Source organism: Petaurus breviceps, unplaced genomic scaffold (genome assembly GCF_028583685.1).
Source record: "Petaurus breviceps papuanus isolate PSGF00001 unplaced genomic scaffold, PetGlider_PUasm1.0 227, whole genome shotgun sequence".
Taxonomy (NCBI): Eukaryota; Metazoa; Chordata; class Mammalia; order Diprotodontia; family Petauridae; genus Petaurus; species Petaurus breviceps.
The window spans coordinates 17443622-17466903 of NW_027185896.1; the positions used below are offsets into that span (position 1 = coordinate 17443622).

The 23282-nt window shown below is 35.1% G+C and overlaps 1 protein-coding gene across 10 annotated transcripts in view; it reads right to left on the bottom strand.

Moving 5' to 3' along the window:
• MAP4 (microtubule associated protein 4) overlaps positions 1-23282 on the bottom strand; it is a 229887-nt gene that overhangs the window by 124370 nt on the left and 82235 nt on the right. For all 10 annotated transcript variants that reach the window (XM_069095953.1, XM_069095951.1, XM_069095958.1 and 7 more), the window contains one exon: positions 13551-13619. In XM_069095953.1, the coding sequence (XP_068952054.1) occupies positions 13551-13619 (69 nt within the window). The remainder of the gene's footprint in view (positions 1-13550; positions 13620-23282) is intronic.

Consider the following 23282-nt stretch of genomic DNA (forward strand, 5'->3'; position numbering starts at 1 on the left):
AAGGCTTGACTAGATCGCTTAGGCCCTTGCAGCTAGCAAATTCCCTCTAGATAGAGGACACTCTGCTTGGGAATTTCACAAGGAGTTCTTTATGAACTCAATCCTTCATCCTTCAGTGGGACGCCACTGAAGAGATGAACATGCCTATAAAGGGAATTTCCTTAGGCTTACTGACATTCAGCCCCAATTCCCATCCCATGAGACTACTAAGTAACAGCACTTGGCCTTTATATAATCTGGAATACCAAGAAAAGTTATCATTATCTGTGCTTTCTGTTTGTATCTGCGTAAAAATCTGTCTGCCACCTTGTAAGACTTAAAATACAGGCAGTCAGAAAAGAAAAAAAAACTGCACCTGGGCTAGAATGATTGATTTTACTGTTTGTGTTATTATTGTATTATCCTCAGCTTCTTCTTGTATAAAATAAGGGGACTAGACAATTCCCTTTAGATCTTTAAAAGATCCCTTATAGCTCTAAATCCTATGATCTTAAACAAAAAGTAGTGAATATGTGTAACAAGACAAAAAATTACATGAACTTCTCAAAAATTTAGATTCTAAATAGGTGTAAGTTTACTACATGTATATAAAACTTTATTCTGATAGCAACAGGCAATTAATTCCCACATCAGACAGAATAGGAATCTTTCTGAGCTTTTACCAAGCCACAGAAGTATGAATCATGAAAATCCATGGTGCTCCTGGTTTTGGAAGACATCTTGGTTATGAGGTTAATTCACAAAACTCTTGATATAACTTACCTTCGAATAAGGAAGATGACACCAAAATACAATATTGTGGTGTTACTGCAAGATGTTTATTAGTGCATTTATTTACTACAATAATCATGTTAAAATGTCAGAGAATACAAATTATTAAGCCTACAGTCACAAAAATACAAACATTATGAAGTGGATCATAAAATATTATTGTTAAAAGTTCCACATATATCTAGTACAGGGCCTAAAAAGAATGGTAGAGAGATAAAGTCATAACATTTAGATAAAGCAACAACACAGTTTGGCAGCTAACTAGCAATTATAGATTAGTGCATTTAGCCATAATGATCATAGTACATAATCCCATTACACAGTACATTTTCCATTTAGGGACTTACATGAAACTTTAAATTGAACATTAAAATTCTCTAAAGGGAAACATCACATTCTACCTAAATGTAGCAGATTTGGAGTATTCAACATGAGAAAACCTTTATCTGGCTTAATAAAATGGACAACATAAAAAAATTTTAAGTCTATAAACAATTTAAGCAGAAAAATAACTAAATAAAAGTATTTTTGGAATGGAAATGAAAGGAAACTAAATTGATGTTAGTAATACGGCTTTGGGAGAGGTTATATCTTTAGCAGTATTTTCCATTACTATTGCTAGCCCCTTCACCCACCAGCAAAGCACTTTGTATTTCTAGAGACACCAACTACATTTCAATATAATCCTTTTTACTTGGATGTGGCACTGGTCATTGTTTTATGAAATGGATGGATGTAAAGTTTGCTTTCCAAAAAGCCTAACATTTCCCTCTTTGCAATGTTCACTGGCAAAAAAAAAAAAAAAACAAAAAAGGCCCCCACCATTTTTAAGATATATATAAAAACTGGTATTTGCCATTCACACACCAAAGACAGTGTGAGAGTATGTGTGTGTTCAAGCGTATGCACGCACACAAATGACCTTTATGGAGTTCCTTCTTATGGTAAGAATTTTCATAGTTCAAAAACTTCAGATGAGGCAGGCATAGTTCCCACATTCAAAATTAAGCCCCTCCTCTAAATTCAGATGGCACAGAATTTTGGGCAGAGAAAACCAAATCACAACAGCCGTTACAGGGATCTTTTTTTTAGCAAGGGAATAACAGAGTGACTTTAAGATGTAGGTCTTAATTTATTTAATACATAGGTTATCGAATACATAGCTGGACAGCCTGGAAATCTGTGTATCCCAAAGCATAGACCAAAACTTTTTCAGGTGTCTCACAGCTGTGATCTTTGAGCTGCTTACTACACAATTTTTGTAAGCAGAATGTCTCAGTCCCTCAAGGTCTTCAAATACTGGCAGCCAGTACTCTATCTACCATTTCCTAATCTAGTGTATGATACCTTGGAAAGTTAAATTCAAATAAAATTTTTAAGTTATCATCTTTACTTTTTAGAAGAATTTCAGATTGCTCTCTTTGAACAGATTAAATCACAGTTCAAATCTTTATTGAGAAGTCCTAAATTCTGAGTCCCTATTCCTAAGTTAACTCTGGCAAACTGTGGTTTATGAAAATGCTTCCTAAGATGAGCCTTCAAACCAACTGATGTCCCACTGGCAAGATAATAATAGTATACTACAAAGTTATACTACAAGGTTGTGTAATGTGGTAAAACTATTACACTACAGGGTTGTAGAATATACTAGAATTAAGAAGATCAAATAAATTAACACATGTAAAGTTTTTTGGAAACCTCAAAGCATTATGTATGCCACTGTCATTATTATTTATTACTTTTGCTACTACAGGTTGTATTCTGTACTCTAATTGTTGCCACATCCCCACATCAGAATCTTATAACGACTTTCAATATTATCAACTTTCCCATAAACTTTCAGAATCAATGTGAAGAGAGTACTTTTCTCTAGCACTGATCCCAGATCAGAAAAACTTCAGTATGTCATTCTGTCCATATAATATACACCTACTCTATAATCACTAATTGAAAATTCTTAAGCACTCACTTTTAATTTGCACATTATTCTCCATTTACAATTTAAAATTTCAAAATGGCTTCATTTCAGACAAATTAATGTATATTTCAAAGTGAAATCAGTATCTTTAATTTGAAATTGCCCCCTTATGAAACATCAACCTCAACTAAAAGGAAGCTAGAAAACAGAAGGGTATTTCACATATTAGATGCAAAAAAGGACCAATTAAACAGAGTCCATGCACTACATACAAAAATACTAATAAGACTAGTTAAATTCAAAATTGAATGGACTAGTTAAATTCAAAATTGAATGAAGTTACTGGGTATGTAAGCAATTTAAGGAAAATGAGGATTGAGCATAAACAGGTGACATTTAAGTGTCTCATAAAGAAAAACATTAAAACATATTCATGTTAACTTTAAAGGGGAGTAGGTTTTTTAATGTCCCCCCAAAATAAAATGAAGACCCAAGAATCACATTGGCTTGGTATGTTGAAACTACAAGAAGGTACTGATACAATTTCACAGACACCACCTTAGACTTTTGTATTGGCCATGCCAGATGTGTTAACATTTTGCTCTTCTTCTTTCATCAAAATTTCTTCATGTTATGGTGAGCCATCATGACATTCCCATGGAATTGGGATTTTTTTTCTGTTAGCACTTAATGAAAACATAATGAGATTTTCCTTTTTTTTTTTAATTTTTTTCTTTTAGGGTAACATATGAAGGTAAATTTTTCTTGGCATTTGGATACAGTAATTTGACTTTCTAAATAAAGGATTGGGTTTTTGTTGATTTTTTAACCCAAAACATTTGAGCACTTTCAAGCCAACTCATGAATTTTCATAAACTGCTTTAGTTTGAGGAGTAATTTTTACATTTTCAAAAATGGATCAAAGTTTTTCAAAAGCTAAAATCTTATAGTAATTGTTATTTTAAATTTCAGAGCAAATGAAAGAAGTACTGATGACCCAGAGGATTAAACTAATATAAGAGCAAGTTCACAGGCAGAAGGGAAAGAGAGGAAGGATGGCTGCAGTCGTGGTGGACCCAACCCCTTATGAAAGCACAATTTCTCTTTTGGTGCCACATTTCCCTCATCCATTCAAAAGAGTTAATGAAATGAAAATGATCAACCAAAAAATGAAAAATGAAAAAAAGTCAAACTAAATTCTTAAAAATTTATGATGCGTAAGGTAAACTGAATGACATAAGTTAACCTTTTTTTAAAATAGTGCAATTAAAAAATACATTATGCACTTTTGTGCTTACAAAAGAAAGGAGGTTCCAACAAGCCCTGCAGTACACAAAGGAGAAGTAGTGGAATGCTCAGGCATCAGCAGAAATGGGCCCTGGAGAACTACCCTCCGCTTCTTCTACATCGGCAGGGTCCAGGAAGGGAAAGCAAAGCTCGGCAAAATGTTGGAAGTTTTAGAACTGTAACGATGGTTAGAAAAGACCACTGATCTGTTGATGGTAGCAGCCCCAGTGTAGAGGGACACACTAGGCTTCTAGGAGGAGAAAAAGAAATAGGAAAGGGGAAGGAGAATGGAAAAGAGAAAGGTAAAAAAAGCACAAGTCATTAGTAAACATCAAGTTTCAGCATAGCAAAATGTTTATCAAACTCTGTGCCATTTTTATTGCTGGCTTTCCCTCAGGCCAGTAACAGTTGTAGAGGAAAGTCAGCTCAAATTGGTTTCTGCTGTTTCATGCAAGAATTAGTGATGGCCAAACCAAAGAATTAACTCACAACACACTCCTCAAGCTGCATCTCCATTAAAACATATACATTAGCAATAGAAATATGAATGTAAACAAGTTATTAGTGGAGAAGGCAACCCCTGAGTACAAAAGAAAACCAATGAACTAGGTACTTTCAATACAGCCCCTAGGCAAAATTCTTGATCTTGCCATAGTATAAATATTTCATTTTATCTATCGTTGAGAATTTTAATATCCCAACCCAGAAAAGTGGTCTTCCAGAAGTCACTTCAAGCTTATTCTGATACTGGTAATAAGCAGCCCAACCCTCTTATGCAAAGTCAGGAGAAGGTACACACCACAAGATTTCTCTAATACTCTTATCTTCATGCTCTAAAGGATTAGACACTAGGAAAAGTCCCTACTTGGAAAAGTTGTGTCTGGGTAGGACTCCACACAATGCCTGCGGCAGAGTAATAAAACTGTTATATGAATTTTTAAGTGATCTAATAAACTGAATATTAAAAATCAACCCAGCTAACTAAACTTTTAAAAACTACTTTTCAATAAATCAGTATCAATAAACAAAATGTCATGTCATTTTCTCAATATCTCCACCATGTTTCTTTATTCATTCTCATGTCTTTTTTGCATAGATCCACTGAATACGTACTTTTATTCTTTATTCTTCCTTTCAATCAAAAAATTCTCTTTAATTTGGTCATCCAGCTAAAATTCATGTATACTCATGGCTAATCAGTTTACAAAAGAACATTTGTTAAATAATTAAGTCTCTCTTCATTTTCTTTTCCATGTTTATCAAACACTCATCTTATTTATCTGCTTGGATATTCAATATTTTTTATTCCGTTTTAATAACGTATTTCTCCATTTTTGCCCAGTACTTAAGCGTTTTTATGATAACCTTTTTATATGATCTTTTAAATTTGAGAATATAAGTCCTACAAGCTTTTTTCTCTTAATCAGCATGTATATTGATATTTTATTCTATTATCATTGTGTTCTTTTACTGGCATTTCAATTCATCCATATTGTATTACATTTGTAAATCGACTTAAGGAATAGTGTCATTTTACCACTGCATAAAGAAAATAGAGATCAGTCTATGATTTGTTGTTGGGGTAGGAGGTGGGAGTGGGGAATTGGACAAAGATTCCCTAACCCTTTCAGTCTTCTCCAACATTCCCAAACCTTATAATTTACACAGAACAGAGAAGCATGATTGGGGAGAGTGTGGTTGAAAAGAGGTTGAAAACTATTTCCTCACCATTTTCATTTAGCAACTTTTCCATTTAAGGAAGTAGAACCCTGGGGATCACTCTCCCCAAACAGGAGGGTATAACAGCCAGATGAAAAGACAGTAGCAGAATGAAGGGTTTAAAGAGCATAGAGAATCTTAGCCTGAACATCTAAAGCCTCCTGGCATAGTCTAGTGGAAAGAGCTATCCCAATTCCCTACCAGAGAAGGCTACTACACATAAAATGTACCTTCCACTGAGAATGCTGAATAACAGCTGACTCTGATGACAATACTTTAGCTGACGTGTATACAATAGCTAACATTCAAAAAGAACTGCTACCTCTCATCTCTTTCACAGAAAGGCTTCCTAATCAAAACATTAATCAATAAATGGTATAAGTAACTAAAAGTTTTAAGCATTTTCCAGTAAGGGAAAGATTTAATAACTAAAATATGAGAGCATGGACAGATTATTAGATGAGAGCAGTGCAATGATACCATCAGAATATGTCTGTGGTTTAGTTTTAGAGGCATGAGTTGTCTCATAAATTAGTATATACCAGCCATGTATGTTCTCCATAAAAACACACACACACACATGGCTCAGATCAAATGCTCCCATATATGAATGGCCCACGTGATGTATAAGACTTCTGAGCAGGGGTGGGATGGGTTTGTGCATGTCTCTGTGCTTATTTGTGGGAGAATGAAATCCATGTTTCTAATGGAAGATTTTTATTTATTTATTACGTTTATTATTATGCTATTTCAGGTGTGAATTAAGTATGTCTTCTGAATGACAAAGAAAAATAAACATATCAGCAAGGGTTCAAACTATAGTTTAGATAGATTATGTAGTACTTAGACGTGATTTTCTATGGAAGAGGGAGGACTACTATGTATTGGTCTAATACAGAAGTTCTATGAACTTACCCTTTAAAGATTTTGATAATTATATTCTCAACTAGTTTCCTCTGTAATCCTCTGGATTTTACCCTAACATTTTTTAAAACAATATACTCAGAAAAGGTCCATTAGGTTTCTTTAAACTATCAAAGGGGTAAATGACAAAAAAAAAATTCTAGATTTTTTAATGTTGTGGTATTGTATGTGCAGTTGTTTTCCTCAATTTTTCTGCTACAAGAGCATGGAAAGACAATTGATAAAGATAACCTGGATTCTAGCCCTGCTCTGATATGTGCCAGCTTTGTGATCAGGAAGAAGTCATTCAACCTCTCTGTACTCCAAGTAACTCTAAGATATTATGTTGCAGAGGAGCGGACAATCTGTAAGAATGAAGGGATTTTCCAACAGATCACTCCTTTTTAACGAGGTAAATTCACTGACTCACAATTTTTTGGTTTAGACAATTCTAGATCCCCTATCTGCAAAAATTGGTATTCTGAACCTTTTGTGTATAATTTTCACGTTATTCTAACTGACAGAATGTTTCATGTCAATCATAAATGGTAAGAGTAAGCACACAATTCATTTTCCTATTTTTTTTTTTAAAGAATGCTTTCACTGTTTCTACTAAGGGCTATGGAAGTTAAATGACTCATCCAAGGTAATTTGTTTTGGTCACTGCTCTCCTCTATTAGAATATAAAATCTTTTCAGGGTAGGAAGTATTTTTACCTTTGTATTATTTCTATTATTAGGGCTTAACAACGCACTAAACACACACACACACTCACACACACACACACACACACACACACACACCCCTACCTATACCACAAGATGTCACACCTACACCACCATAAATGCTACAATTAAATCATTTGTTGCTATTTTTCATCAATTCACAGTTTAAAAGAAAATGGAGACAATGAAACAATATTACAAAACTTTTGGAATGTAATGAAAGCAGTCATGAGGGGAAAGTTTTTTCTCTAAATACTTCGATCAATAAAATAGAAAAAAAAATAAATTAGGCAAGCCACTAAAATAATATTTAGAAAAAAAAGAAACTGAAGTGGCTAGGTGGTGCAGTAAATAGAGCACCAGCCCTGGAATCAGGAGGACCTGAGTTCAAATTCATGTAACCTTGGGTAAGTTACCCCAAAATCCCTACCTTCCCCCCTCCAAAAAAGAAAAAAAAAAAAACCAAAAAAAAAAAAAAGGAAAAATAAGAAACCTCAACTAAATGACAAAACAGAAATTCTGAACATCGAGGCACATACCCCCAAATTTAATTAAAAATAATTTCATCATTAGTCTTATTCTTTATCAAAATCAAATTGCTAGAATAAAAAAACAAAGACCTCACAAGAAATTGCTCAAATAACTTCCAATAAAACTGAAAACTTAAATGAAATGAATGACTATTTATGTAAACATAAAATAACCAGATTAAGAGAACAAGAAATAAACTTTAAATAACCCAATCTTGATTTTAGTGTTAACCATATTTTGCTGTTTTAGTCCCTTTCTTCCTTTTCTGTTAATCATAACGTATACTTTAACATATATAAAATTTTATTTTTATTTCTTCTGTTAGAATTATAGACTGTTACAATTATAGTTTTTAGAGTTTATCCTTCATGGTTGGCTAGGTGGCACAGTGAATAGAGGACCAGCCCTAGAGTCAGGAGGACCAGAGTTGAAATTCAGTCTCAGACACTTAACACGTATTAGCCTTGTGACCTTGGGCAAGTCACTTAACCCCAATTGCTCTGCCCTGGCAATCCAAAAAAAAAAAAAGTTTATCCTTCTGTCAGTTGGGAATTCCATCTCTACTGGTTGTAGGGATCTGTATAAACTAGATAGTTTCAGTGACCAGTTCTTTGATGTCTTTTGTTCTTTAAAAAAGTCTTTTCAAACATATGGTTCCATTTGTAGGGGATGCAATTTGAAAGCTCTATTCTGATATTAAATTTTTGTCCTATTTTTAGAAGTGTGACAACACTCACTGGTATATTTTATTTCCTGGCATATGTAGTATTATATATATATATATATATATATATATATATATCCTCTATTTTTGTAATTCTGAAATTGTACTTTAAAGAGTGATAATTACACTCTCAATAAATAGGTGACAGGCTGTCCATATCCTCTCATATAAGCACATGACCCGCTTTGGTCTCCTCTGGAAAAAAGCTTTCTCATATTAGATCCTCAAAATACCAAAAAGTAGGCTGTCTCCTCTTTTTTCTTTTCCAGTACTGTTTTGAGTCATGATTAATACAGGGTTTCTACTTCTTGCTCTATCTTCCAAACCCTTTGTTTTGTCCTATATATTTATTATTTGCCTTTAAAGTTCTGCTACACAAGTTTGTTTTTTTCTATTTTAATTTCATTATCTGTTGATCTTCAAGAAACTGATTATTTTTCAGTATCAGTATTATTCACTGTTTTTGGAAGTTATCTGAATTTTCACAAATTATGTCTTCATTGTGTAAGTGGGAAGAAGGAAGTGTTTACAAAATTAGAGTATTCCTTTAAGTCCTTTAATGCATTTGATACATATTTTATCACTTGATATTTCCTCTGTCCTGTCTGGTAACTTTCCATTTCAACTTATGCTGCTAAAGAGATTTTGTCCTTTGAAATTTGTATATTACAGAATTAACTTTATTTAAAGAACTATCCATTGTAACAATTTAATGCTTACTAACTGAAAAAATTAGTAAAGAAAAAAACAGAAAAATGGTTAAGCAAAACTCACTGATAGATGATGCCTAGAAAGAAGTATATGAAACATTCCACATAGTTGAGTACCTCCACCCTTTATTCAAGTAAGGATCCAAAATGATCATTACCTTCAATCCAGAATTCAGATTTTTCTTGGTGCTGTCTTAATTCACATTATACCCACTCTATGCTCTGTCTTTACTCTATATTAGTTCATAGTCTCCCCTATGTTTCTATAATTTCCTCATATTTGTTCTTTCCATAAACAAGATTTGCTCAGAGCACCCACTCTGTTTCTAGTCCTTCACTAATGCAAAAACCTCTTCTATGAATATTTTGTATATATAAGCCCTTTCTGTCTTTGAGGTCCTTGGTGATATTCCTGTATAAAAGGCAGAAAGAATTTAATGATTTTTCTTAAGTAATTCCGAATTGTTTTCCAGAATGGTTGGGACCATTCATATGATCAACCTACAATGCATGTGTATCTAATCACACTTCTTTCAACACTGGATATTTTCTTTTTTATACCATCTTTGCCAATTTGTCCAGTAGGAGATCAAACTTTAGAATTTTTGTAATTTGAATTTCTCTTACTATGAGTGATTGGACACATTTTTTCAGATGGCTATTGTACTGCAATGCTTCTTTTCAAAACTATTCATATTTTTTTAACATTTGCCTTCTGAGCATGCCTTTAATATTTTCATCAGTTCCTACATAGCATATTTATCAGACTTTTATCAGAGACGCTTGATGGAAAGATTTTTCTCCCCTCCTCCACAGTTCTCTTCTTATCATAATCACATTGATTTTCATGCAAACGTTTTTTTTTTTTTAATTTTTTAAATTGTCTTGTGATTAATCATCTCCTTGCCTGGTTTTGATTATGAATTATCCACTTAACCACAAATGTAAATGATACCTCCTAATGTTTCTAATATGTGATCTTATAAATTGAAAATATTGTAGAACATGGTATAAATGGCCTCAACTTCTTTTCTGCAAAAATATTTTCCAGTCTATTTTCATTTGCTTCTGGGTGTGACTTATCTAATCTATACCACTGAGCTGTTTTTCTATTTTTTTAGTCATATCAATTAGATGTGATAATTACTTATTTATAACAATGATAATTTTTAAAAATAATATTTAAGCTACTAAAGCCTGGAAGTACACTGAGACTTTTGAGACAACTCACATAATGTGAATGAATGAAAAGCAAGTATTAATTGTTTATGTTATATCAAACATCTTTCTCAGTGTTCAAAATACAAAAAATACAGAAGGTTCACTGCCCTCAATGAGTTTGTATTCTAATGAGGGAGAAAACACATTTAGGGTAGTGATATCCAGGGAAAGAATGTTGCAAAAATGGTGAGTGGAGCAACAGACTGGAAATCAATACATCCTTTCCAAAAGTAATGGTAGTGATTTGATTACAGTTTTCAGAGCAAGAGGAAAAAATGTCAGGTATAACTCTGAGTGGCAGGAGCCCAGGATGGAAATGAAGGTGCATTAGGATAAAGCCCAGACTGTCTTCTGCAACTAAAGACAATTTATAGCTTCTTTACCAATCTTTATAAATTTAAATTTCTTTCTCTTGGTTTCCACTGGCTTTTCCTTTCAAAGAGCTCTCTCTCTCTCTTGACTGTATATAAAAACTTTTTATCACATTAAGTTTTATCATAACATTATCGTATCATTATCATTGAGTCTTTGCATGCTTAGGCTTTTTAGGTTTATAGAACATAAATAAATTATTGAAAGGAATCGTGATTAGCTACATGACTAATTATGCTCACTGTTTTCTTATATTGAACTATTCTAGCATCCTTGATATAAAAACAATTTGGTCACTATAGAATTTTTGTATATATGTTGCTATAATCTCATGACTACAACTTTATTAAAAATTTTGCCATAAATAGTAATTAGTGAAATTGGCCTATAATGCTCTTCCTTTGATTAATTCCTCCATGACTGGGATATCAGTAAAGTGCTTTATAAATGATTCTTAATTTTTATAGCATGGGAACTTGTTGAGTCAAGATACTGGTGGAATGGGGAATTAATTAGCATGACCCCATCTTCCTTTGACATACCCACAACACCAGCTAGAAGTATTTCAATTAAGGAAACTCTGCTACACACAGGGCAGTTGGGGTTAAATCTGCCCCAGCTGTGAGCACTTTGGGTAAGAAGGTCAAGAAGTGAAGGAGGTACCTAGGCGGTCTCAAGTCAGGAGCTTTCCAACAAAATCTTCAATGAGACTTTTATATTCCTCTTGCCCACAAGGACCACAGCAGAGTCCCAAATAAATCCACTGGGAGACAAATGGGAGAAGTGGTTTATGGATAAATTTAACACCAAATGGCTCAAGTTTTGTTTTGTTTTTTTTGCCACAGTCCCCAAGGATAGTAAGAGTTGTGGGGGAGAAATTAACTCATAACCTCCCTGTGTTTCACCAAAATCCCAGTCCAGAATGGTAGTGCTGCCATATGAATGTACTAGCTCTCTCTTTCCTAGAGAAATCAATGACCTTATAAGTCAATTGATCAGATTAATTCATTAGCATGCACTCCCCCTCTGAGGTGCCTACCTCTAAAGATCTGGATATATATGCAAGATGCCTCCATTTTTCAGAAACTGATACTCATGGCAATAAGGATCATTCTCAGGTGTTTTATTTTCTTTTATACAAATGACAGATATGGAAAAAATTTTTCCTGATAATATTACATAAAATGTCTTCACTGTCACTACTTTGGGAAAAGGTCTATGTGACAGTTCATTTTAGTTTCATTAGAATAAACAGTTGTATTCTAATCATAATAGAGATGTTATAATATAAAATCAAAAGAATTTGGGAGGTAATTTAATTATGTCTATTACGAGTGGCTAACAGTGCTTTCAACATATAAGCTGTATAATAAATGATTGTTGAATTAATAAAAGAAAGAATGAGAATGAGTCCTCAATTCCCACAGTGTCATTTCCAGGTACAGAGCTAACACTATCAATTGAATTTCCCAAGGTCAAACAATCCAGAGTGAATCCAGAAATAACTAGCTGTTGGCAAAATCAATATACAGATTTATCTAAGGGCTTTTGGCAAAGTAACTGTTCTACCTGGTTGAATCTTTTATGTTGAGGAAATCAGCAAAGGAAAATCCTTGATATGTAGCCTATGTGTGCAGAGCATCCTGCACCCCCACACAACCCAGGGTCAATGCATAAATAATCCTCCATGACACAAGTGCCTAGCTTGCCACTAAGTCAACCTACACATCTACTGACTGCATTTGTGTCTGCAGAGGCAAGAGAGACAGACAATACTTATTACTCTAGTTTTATCCTTCTCTTCCACTGAGAATGATCTTTAAATAGCTGACTCAGTTAGGGAAAATATAGTGACATTTCTCTCACAACTATAATTTAAGTGCAATTATTCATAAAAACATGGTGTCATTCTCAGATGGCTGTTGACAATACTCTAGTCACTCACTGGGATACCTGGTGAGAAACTGACATAGTACACTTCTACAGACACTGCTGCCATATCAGAGCTTACCACGTAAGTTCCAAGATTATGTTCTCCATGTTAAGAGAGTAGTACTGCAAGGGTATGGAGAAGGAACCAAGAAATCTCACAAGAACTTTCGTGATAATTTTAAAAGATCAAAGAGAGAAACCCCAGGGCTTGGAGGAAGAAGGGGGTGGAGACAACCTCACAATAGTCACAGCAGAAGCAAGGCATGTAAAAGTAGAGAAAAAAACTATTTCTCAACAATGACCTTTTCTCAGTCTAATATTCAGCAAGGCAGAAGGACTAGAAGCTTTATGTATGCAAAAGAAAGAGTGATTTCAATTTCAATAAACTGGAGGAGGCACCAATTATCAAACGGAGCAATTAAAACTGAGGCCTCCAATATGGCATTCTCCTTTCCACAGGAATCCTTTAATTAACAACAAGGGCTACCAAAATTAAAAAGTGAAACCCTCCTCCAGGGGGATTAAGGCAGACTTTTTTTTTTCATATAAGGTTTTATATGACACAAGTAATACACCGAAACCCATGTAATACAAGAATACAGAAAAGCTCTGTCCACACATTTTTACTGGGTATCCTCTTCTTCCCAGGAGTTGATAAGGGTTGCAATAACACTCTAATGCTAATCTGGCCCATGCCGGTTCTATTCATGTGATTTAAGCATTTCAGAAACACTTACCTGTGGCATCATTCTCTTCTAATTCATGATCACCATTTGCTAACACTGTTGGTTTCCTAGGTGTAGTGCCTGCAACAAACACATAGAAAATGTTTACACACGAGTGATTTTTTTCAAATAAAATGTCTTTCAGTTCCTATATTTTAATTCTTTTTCTTCCATTTTGGTTTCTTTTGAGTCCAGTGCTTATTTTATAACTACAGATATCCCTTCTCCACTGCAGGAGATGGGGCATAGTGCCCCCACAACCTGGAAAATTCACTTCAAGTTTTTGGCCCTCCCTCCATACCAAAGAAAAAGAACGAATATTTTTCTTTTTCTTATTTTTACAATACCATATTGTAAAATTTGGGTTGATATTATATGTTTCTATACATACAATTTATGCATTTCTGAGTTTCTAAACTTTTTTCTGTGTCATCTGCTAGCCTTCATGTGTTACCTGTAGCATCCACAACTGCCCAAAAATTCCCATTTAATTTCTTATGCTGAGGCATGATATATCAAACACCATGACGGGTAAACTCGCAATGCAGAAAAGACAACTGAATTCTAACCATAAAACCATTGTTATTATAGGGTAGAACATCTTAACTTTTAGAAATAAATTTCAATCTCCATTTTTGCAGTAATAGAGAGCTTCAGGAAGTACAGGGATGAAATGGTCCTTGGGAGCCCAACCTACTGTGAACCAACGTAGCACACACTGTTCTTAGGGCATTATTTGAAATCAAGCTGTAGCTCTGAGTTTTATTTTTTAAGTACCAATTTGTATCATTCGCTAGAGAATATCTCAGTGAGTTTCTTCTCAATTAACCAGGACCAACCAATTTTCAAGTTTGCTACCTAAAAGCTAAATTCTACAGAGTTCTTTAATCTCTCCAGCTTCAAGGCTCTCTTATGTTCTTCACCTCCCCATATTTCCCAATACGTTAATATTAAGAAGTCAATTACAACCTTAATATTAAACACAGACATAGCCCCCCACACACACACACACACACACACGCCCACCACCTCTCACACAAACCACTTCCAGAAGGGGGTACATTTACTATTTGAAATGCTAATCCCATCAGCCTATACATGCATTGATCAAATCTTGACACAAAAATATTTCCCACACATAAATATGAATCTAGAACTCTAATAATATGTAACATACAAGATTTTACCTTGGAGTAAAGTAATCTCCACTGGACAGCCAAAGACCAATTCTAGTCATAAAACAAACAACAACAAAACACTTCCTATAACCATCACTAATCCTTTCAGATATAATATTCAGAAATAAGGCAGAACAGAAAGGGCCAAATAACAGTGTCCAAAACGAGGGAGATGCCAATAAATCACTAGACTTTGATTAAATAAATTCACCTTTACCTTCACATACTATGAATGCCAACTCTCACTTAGTATTTCCCAGCTTTTAACAAAATGGCTAAAGCAAAGATGGTTGAATTTTTGTAATCTCTTTCCCTGTCACTTGTAACCTAAACTGGTCAGAACCTAAGACCATTTTTAAATGGTTTAAATGAAATAATCTGGGCCTGAATCATACAACAGAACTTTTAATTCTCTCTGAGTGCAACAGAGTAATGCATCTAGCTAAAGGATCAAAAGAATACACATTTCTAAGGCCATCTGATAGCATAATATCTTTAGCAAGAAAAATGATTTAACTCATTAAAAATATATTTCTGAGCTAGCTCAAAAACAGGCATGACTCATAGGACAACTCAGCAGACAAAGAAGAAGCTGGGAAATTAAAGGTTCAGGTTTCTATTTGTTTTGATTTACACAAAGTTTTATGTATAAGATACAGAAAATATAAATTCATTTAGTTTTTTTAAATGATTTGTTTACACATCTCAAAATACTTACCTTAAGTCTGTATTTTTAATAAAGGCAAATTATAAGAATCTACAGTGCTACTATATACTATCTGTGTGGTGCCAGGATATTGGGTCCATCCTGCTTTAATATTATATTTTAAAAAACAAAAGCCCAACTAACTTTCTTATATTTGGGGCATTTGCAAGCCTACCCATAACAAAACATGTCTACATGCACATAGGAACACACCAATTTCTCACTTTTCTTTTCAAGTATGTAATTAAAATGGACATTTCCACACTTTGGGTTAGAGTCCACTAAATTACTAGGAAGCAATTTTATTTCTATGCAATGTACTGTGATGGGGTATGCAAATTTTCTATACACAGGAGACTAAGACAATTTGACCAGCTTTAATGGAGCATTAGAAATATCCCTGTGATCGTTTTGTTTTTCTAATAAAGCAGGTTGGAAGCCTCTTTACTGCCTCTTCAAATGGCTGTTAAAAATCTTCTCTTAAAAAAAAATCTTCTCTTTTCCACACCATTTTCTAACCAAGATCAGAAATGTTTCAGTATACAACTCCTAAAACTTCCCTGAAAATAAAGACACACCCTAAAAAATGAAATAAGCCTAGCTCTCCAACCCTCTCACACCGCTCCATACACTTCACCCTCATCAAGCACCATGCTCACTATTGCTCACCACAGACTTTTCACACCTACCATCTCTTCTCTGCATCATATCCCCTCACTGAATACGAATTCTTACACTTACTTAAGTGAATTCTGTTATTGTCTCTGCTTCAGAGACCAATCCAAGTGCTGTCCATCACTAAGTATACGAAATCTTCCCTAAATGCACATCTTTCTTTCTAAGATTTCTCCAGTATGACTGTGTCTCTCCTTGGCATTCTTCTCATGCTGCCTTCTGATGGAATCCATCTGTATTCTGTATTATCAACCCAGTAAACATGTGATAAGCTGTTGGGAGAAGGACCTGTGTCATCTTTACAGCACTCATGGGGGTAGCCCACTACCTAGAACTTAGTAGGTAAGAAATGGTTAAAGAATTACTGAAATCCTCTGCAAACTTAAGAGAGGACTTTCATCTATGAAAACAAATAAAAAAGGCCAACGAATATTATTTTAGTAGTATTTGGGGGGGAAGAGGTTCTTCATGTTATGGAGTTAACATTCAAGAACAAATAAAGAGTCAACAAGCACCTATCCTATGTAAGGCACTGTACTGAGAGCTGGGGATACTAAGAGGAAAGACAAAAAAAGTGACCCGGAAGAGTGCAGGTTCTACTGGAATAAACATATACCCGTGGAACAAAATAAAAGATATTTTTTAGTGTTGATGGGGAGGAGATGGATAGCAGCTCGAAGGATCAGAAAAGTTTTATGTAGGAGGTCACACTGATTTGAGACAACAGGGAAGCAAGAAGACAATGCCATCCAAACATGGAGTAAAGATTGTTCAAAGGAACAGAAATAGTGAAAAGGGAATGTCATGACAAGGAAATCATACAAATAAAACTATAAAACACTATTTAAGGAAATAAACACAGATCTAATTAGGAGAAATATTATGTGCTCAAAGATAGGCAGAATTAGTATAATAGAAACAAAATGCTATCTAAATGAATTTACTTATTCAATGCCATACCAACCAAACTACCAAATGATTACTTTATAAAGCTAGAAAAAATAATAAAAGGGGCGGCCAGGTGGCTCAGCAAATAAGAGCACCGGCTCCAGTGTCAGGATGACCTGGGGATCAAACTGGGCTCAGATACTTAGCACCACACCCAGAAATAACTGGCCGTGTAACCTTGAGCAAGTTACTTAACCCCAATTGCTTAAAAAAAAGAAAAGAAAAAATAATAAAATACATCTGGAAGAACAAAACAATCCCAATAGAAATAATTTTTTTTTAAGCAAAAAGGAAAGGGACCTAGCAGTACCAGACTGCATACTACACAAAAAGCAAGAATCACCAAAACAATTTGTTCATTAAAACTGGTTAAAAAAGAAGGGGGGGGGGGGAGGGAGGCGCAGCTAGGTGGTGCCATGAATAGAGGACCAGCCCTGGAATCAGGAGGAACTAAGTTCAAATCCAGCCTCATATACTTAACACAAAACTAGCTGTGTGACCTTGGGCAAGTCACTAAAACCCAATTGCCCTACCTTCCCCCCTACAAAAAGAAAAATCTTAAAAAAGGGGGGGTATCCTCCATAAACAACAACAAACAAAAAAGAAAGGGGTCAATCAGTGGAACAGACTGTAGTAGTCTACTAATTTGTGATAAACACAAAAGAACCCCAACTGTTTTGCAAGGGCTCCCTTCTCCCCAACAACAGCTGGGAAAACAGGAAAACAATCAGTCAGAAATTAGAATCAGACTAATCTAATATAGATTCCAAATGGAAATATGATTTAGAACAAAAGGTTACATCAAAAAGATTATTACATCATAAACAAAAAAATTAAGTTACTTAACCCGGATTGCTTAAAAAAAAAAAAAGTATCTGTAGATCCTATACTTGATTGTATGCTGCCATGGGGAGGGAGAGACGGGGAGAAAATTTGAAACTCAAGGAATTGTGGAACTGAATCTTGTCAACTAAAAGTAAACAAACAAATTAATAAAGACCAAAAAAAAAAAAAAAGGAGAAGCAGCAGCATTAGAAAGTCTGGAAGGGACATCAGTAAGTCAACTATACCAACTCCTTCATTTTATAGAACAAGAGAATGAGGCCTCCTAAGTTAAATGAATTGACTATGGCCTGAAGTCAAAATTTTATTAGTAGGTTGCTGACTCATCATGCTGGACAGGAAATAAAGAAACATAATGTTTGAAAAAAACTACTGCAGACTGAACAAATGATATTACTTCAAGAATACCAGTACTATTTCAAAGATGAGAATGTTGCATTTGCAGTATTCAATAAGCATCTTATGTGCAAGAAACTAGGGATAAAGACCAAAAAAAAAAATACTCACTTGCCCTCAATAAATTTACATTCAACTGGGGAAAAACTAGAAAAAAAAAATTTAAAAGTACATTAGAAAATAAATACAACTGATGTTCTACTGGGATAAACTGATACCCAAGGAACAAAATGAGATATTTTTCAGTAGTACTTCAGAAATGCTGAAAAATGAAAGGTTTAGGAAATATCCTCATGTAGGAAGTGATACATGAACAGAGCCCAGAAAAGCTAAGGATTATAAAAAAGGGCAAGGATTATGGCAAAGGGCAATACCAGACAGGCAAAACAATTTGTGCAAAAGTACAGAGAGAGTAGAGGGAATATCATGTAGAAGAAACAGAAGTAGACCAGTTTTTTTATTTATATTCTTAGCACAATGCTTGGTACACAGTAAACACTCAATAAATATTTATTCATTCAGTTACTAAGGACCTACAATATGCAGGTCACTGAACTCAATTCTTTTCCCAGTCTTCCTTAATCTTAAGAGTTTTCCTTCTGGGACTACTCTGAATTTTTCATTTATGAAATAGATAATAGATATATTTCATACATACACACATAATGTTTGGACAAATTGTACATTGTCTCTCCCATTAGACTATGAGGTCCTTGAGCAGAAATTGCCTTTTGTCTCTCTTTGTGTCCCTAGCACTCAGCTCTGTTCCTGGAATGTAACAGACGCTAAGTAAGTACTATATGACTCACTGAATGTAGGGAATGACACTGTTCTATTAAAGACAGAGCTGCTAATCTCATAAAGATTAAAATCTAGTAAAAAGCTACGACCAAGTCAGTATCCAGAGGAGTATCATACCAAGGAGATATAATATTACGTGAACTGAATCAGAGATTTGCAAACAAAGTGCTATGAGATCCTAGGGGAAGGATATTTTCAACAAGACAAATCAGACGTGGGGGATTTTCCCCCTTGATGAAGATGCTTTTTAGCCAAGCTTTAAAGGATACACAAGAATTTAACAGGCAAAGGGGAAGAAGGAAGGTATTCCACGTATAAAGAAGAGAGTAAGTCAACGCATAGAGGCAGGAAAACCCAGGGAATGCTGGGCAGAACAGAGTAGGAGGGTGGATAGCATGAGAGATGGTAACAAGGCTAGGGGAAGATGCCAGAATTTAGAGGTCTTTAAATGTCAGACAAAGGATAAAGAATTAACTTTACTCAATAGGCAATAGGAAACTACAGAAAACTTTTGAACAGAGGCATGACAGGACTTCATCTAAACATAAGGTATCATCAAGTACTCACCAGGCCTAAGGCAGGGCTCTTAAAAGTCACTGCTCATCTAAAAGTAAAATGTGGGATACCAAAGATCCAGCAAAAGCACTTCTTGGTCACTGCCTCCTGGGAATCATACTTTTAAAAGCAAAGTTACTTCTAATGGTTTTCCTTCTCACTGGTCCCAACAAAGAATGACATTCCAGGATAAAAGTAAAAGAAGCAAAAGAAAGAAAAAAGCAATGAAAACAGATAGACAAATAGTTAAAAGTAGTGCATTAATTAATATGTAAAAGTTCAAAAGTGTAATGCTCTCACTTCAGAATCTAGTTATTACAGAGCCTCAAAATTGCCAAGAAACCAAACCCGGGGGGGGGGGGGGCGCGGCACCCCGAGTGTTAAAATACGTCTCATTGATTTCAGTCAACTATTCTCCTCACAGGATTCCAGAAAAAGGTCCATAAAGTCTATGTGTGATGCCATAAATAAAGTGACAAGATTTTAAGCTGCGATGGAATCCTTCCCCTCAGCTATGCCTGACTTCCACTGTCTTGAGTAAATTTAAGTCTTTAACTTCATTTCTGTATTTGCTCTAAAAACCTAGCACATTAACATGTGTGAACTCACTGCTTTCCTTTTATACAGTAGGACAGTTTTCATAAACTGTAATTGTTAAAGCAGCTTTTGCTCTTTTTCACTTCAAGATAAGTAATTGGTTTATATGACAGAAAATTATTCTAAATGGAAGATAATTATTATTTACACCCCCAAAAAATTGCTCTAATCCACTGTGTAAAGATCCACATCTCCCTAAGTATTATCACTCCAGCTACTGAAAAGCCACGAACAGGGTTGGTGGGTCTCTTTTGTTCATCTACATGAACACATGATTACCATTTTGTTCAAGATAAGTAATTATAGACCAGTGAAATAAAAAATCTAAGTAAAATTATTTCACTTAATTTACAAAGCTATTCTAAATGGTCCTTGGATGACTTCTAATGTCCTTACCAACTTGAAATTCTATTCAGCTAGTTCTCAATTAACATAAATGGACTGTTCAGCCAACCCCCCACTCTCCTTCAGGGGCTCCACCCCCTCAGCTTCGGGGGGAGCTGTATTGAATCTGCTTAAAGCAAGAACTGTCCATAATTCTAAATGGTTCCATAGAGGGAGTAAGATGTCCACAGACAAAGTCTCTTGATCTTTAGAAGTAAAAACTATCAAAATACCTCATGCAATTTTATCACTCAAGTCTAATTTAATCCCAGATTGGAAGTTAACATGGCATAGTGTAAAGAACGCTGATATCAAAGTTAGAGACGTCTCCTACCTCCCCCCTTTTCCCCACCCCCACAAACACATTCTCTGGCTGTGATCTTCTGTGGTCCGCAGGATCTTCCTTGTGAGACTCAGCTTTAATGCCTGTAATACTTCACATGCTGGAAGAAATGGTTTGTAAACCTTAAAGTGACATTGCAATGTGACTATTATTGTAATAATTCAATAATCAACAGATATTTATTAAGCTCTTACTATTTTCATGACAGAATAACACACTGAGAATACAAAATGAAGGCTCTATCCATGCCCTTAAGGACTTTATATTGGGGGGAGGGGAAAGGGGCAAGGGGGAGAAGCGAGGCACCCCATGCCAACAACATGTAAAGATTTATCAGCTTAAAGCAACATTATGCTCTCGTGAAGAAAGGACAGGGAATCAGGACATTTGGAAACTGGGAAGTACAGTACATTCTGATTTTAGCTTCACCCCTGGGCAGCAGGTGGTGATGGACAGAGCTGGGCCTAGAGTCAGAGAGACTGCAAGCAACAGATACTTAACTAATTGTGTGACCCTTGGCAGATCATTTAAAGTCGGCTTCAATTTCTTTTAAAAAGATGATAATAACAGCACCTACCTCTTTCAAATCAAATGAGATCATCTATGTAAAGCATTTAGCACAAAGCCTGGCACACACATATTAGGAGCTTAATAAATGCTTGTTTCCTTATTCTCTACCCCAAATCCTAGAAAAGAGACAATCCCTATTGTATTTTTACATTGGTCCCACAAATATAAAATTGGAGAAGAATGGAGAAGAGCGAGGGAAAGGAGACAAGATGCAAGGGAGACAGATTGAAAGGGAGAAAGATGAGGGAGGAAGAGGGAAAAAGAAAGGAAGGAAAGAGAGGGAGAGGGGCACTTATCTATGTTTGAGTTGTCCTACATGTAAAATGAGGATACAATTGTTCCTTTTGCCATTTTATTATTTTGATAAATGAGTGCTGCCTAACACAATACCCTGAAACTTATCAACTTTACTAGTTAATCTGGCCGTTTCTAATAGCATCAAATATGTTGAAAAGAAAAATAAGGCTAGTGTAGTCTGCTTTAAGATGATCAACTTTTCAAAAGTTTCTGGATAGAAAAGCCAAAAAGCGAAGACCTCTGAATGCTAAACATAGGAGTTTCTATCTTATCCTAAATCAACATGGAACAGGAATGATATGGTTGCATGCCTATTTCAGGAATATCAAATACAGATAACTGATTAGAGAAAAATACATCTGCAGGCAAGGAGGCAATTTAATAGTGTTGAATACATAGTTAGTGTGAGAGGTGATAAGAAACTGAACAAGGGTGGATGTCATAATTGGATAAAAAGACATGGATTCAAGAAGACTGAGCAAAAAGACCTGATAATCCTAAGCAACTGATTGATTGGTTCCAAGAGGGGAAAGAGTGTGAAAAGTCCAAGGTGAGGCCAAGATTACAAACTTGTATAACCCAAAAGATTAAGATGACACCAACAGGAATAAAGAAGTTAGGAAATGGGGTGTCATTCAGGAGGAAGATTCTAAGTTGTATATTCAACAAGCTGAGCTTAATATCTTCATGGCACATAGAAGTAAAGATGTCCAGTATATGGTTGGCAATATGGGACTGGTACTTCAAAGACCCAAGTAGCAAAGAACTGTGAACTAAGGTGCCCAGCAGTTGGGGAACAGTTCAACAAATTATGGTATAAGAATACAACAGAATATTATTGTGCCATTAAAAAAATGATAAAAGAAATGTTTGCAGTCAAAACTGGACAGAAGGTAGGAGCTATTGTAAAATGAAGAAAGCAAAACAAGGCAAAAAATTTATACGATAATATCATCATCATCATGAAAATAACTCTGAAAGATTTCAGGAATCCAATGACCAACAATAATTTCACAGAGAAAGGTGATGGATTCAGGGTGCAAAAAAAGCAGTCATACAAGAAGCAAAGGAAATGAGGAAAAAGCACTGTCTTAAAAACACAGGAAGAAAAAGAAATGCAAGGGGGAAGGAAGCCATAAAGTTACAAGGAAAATAAGAACTACCTATTTCTGTTGAGGATATCACAATCCTTCCAGTCACCACCTTCAAGTACACACTCTAGGAAGCATCCTGAACTCTTTCCTCTCCCTCACCAGCACACATCTACTCAAACTGCCAAGTATTATCAATTCTGCCGCCACCATTTCTCTCATTTTTCTCCATTCACAAAACCACCATTCTAGCTCAGGTCCTTACAACCTGTTTCATGGGCTACTTCAACAGGATCAGAATTTGTCTCCCTGTTTCCAGGCTCTCTCTTCTACCTTCTATCCTTAACACAACAGCCAAAA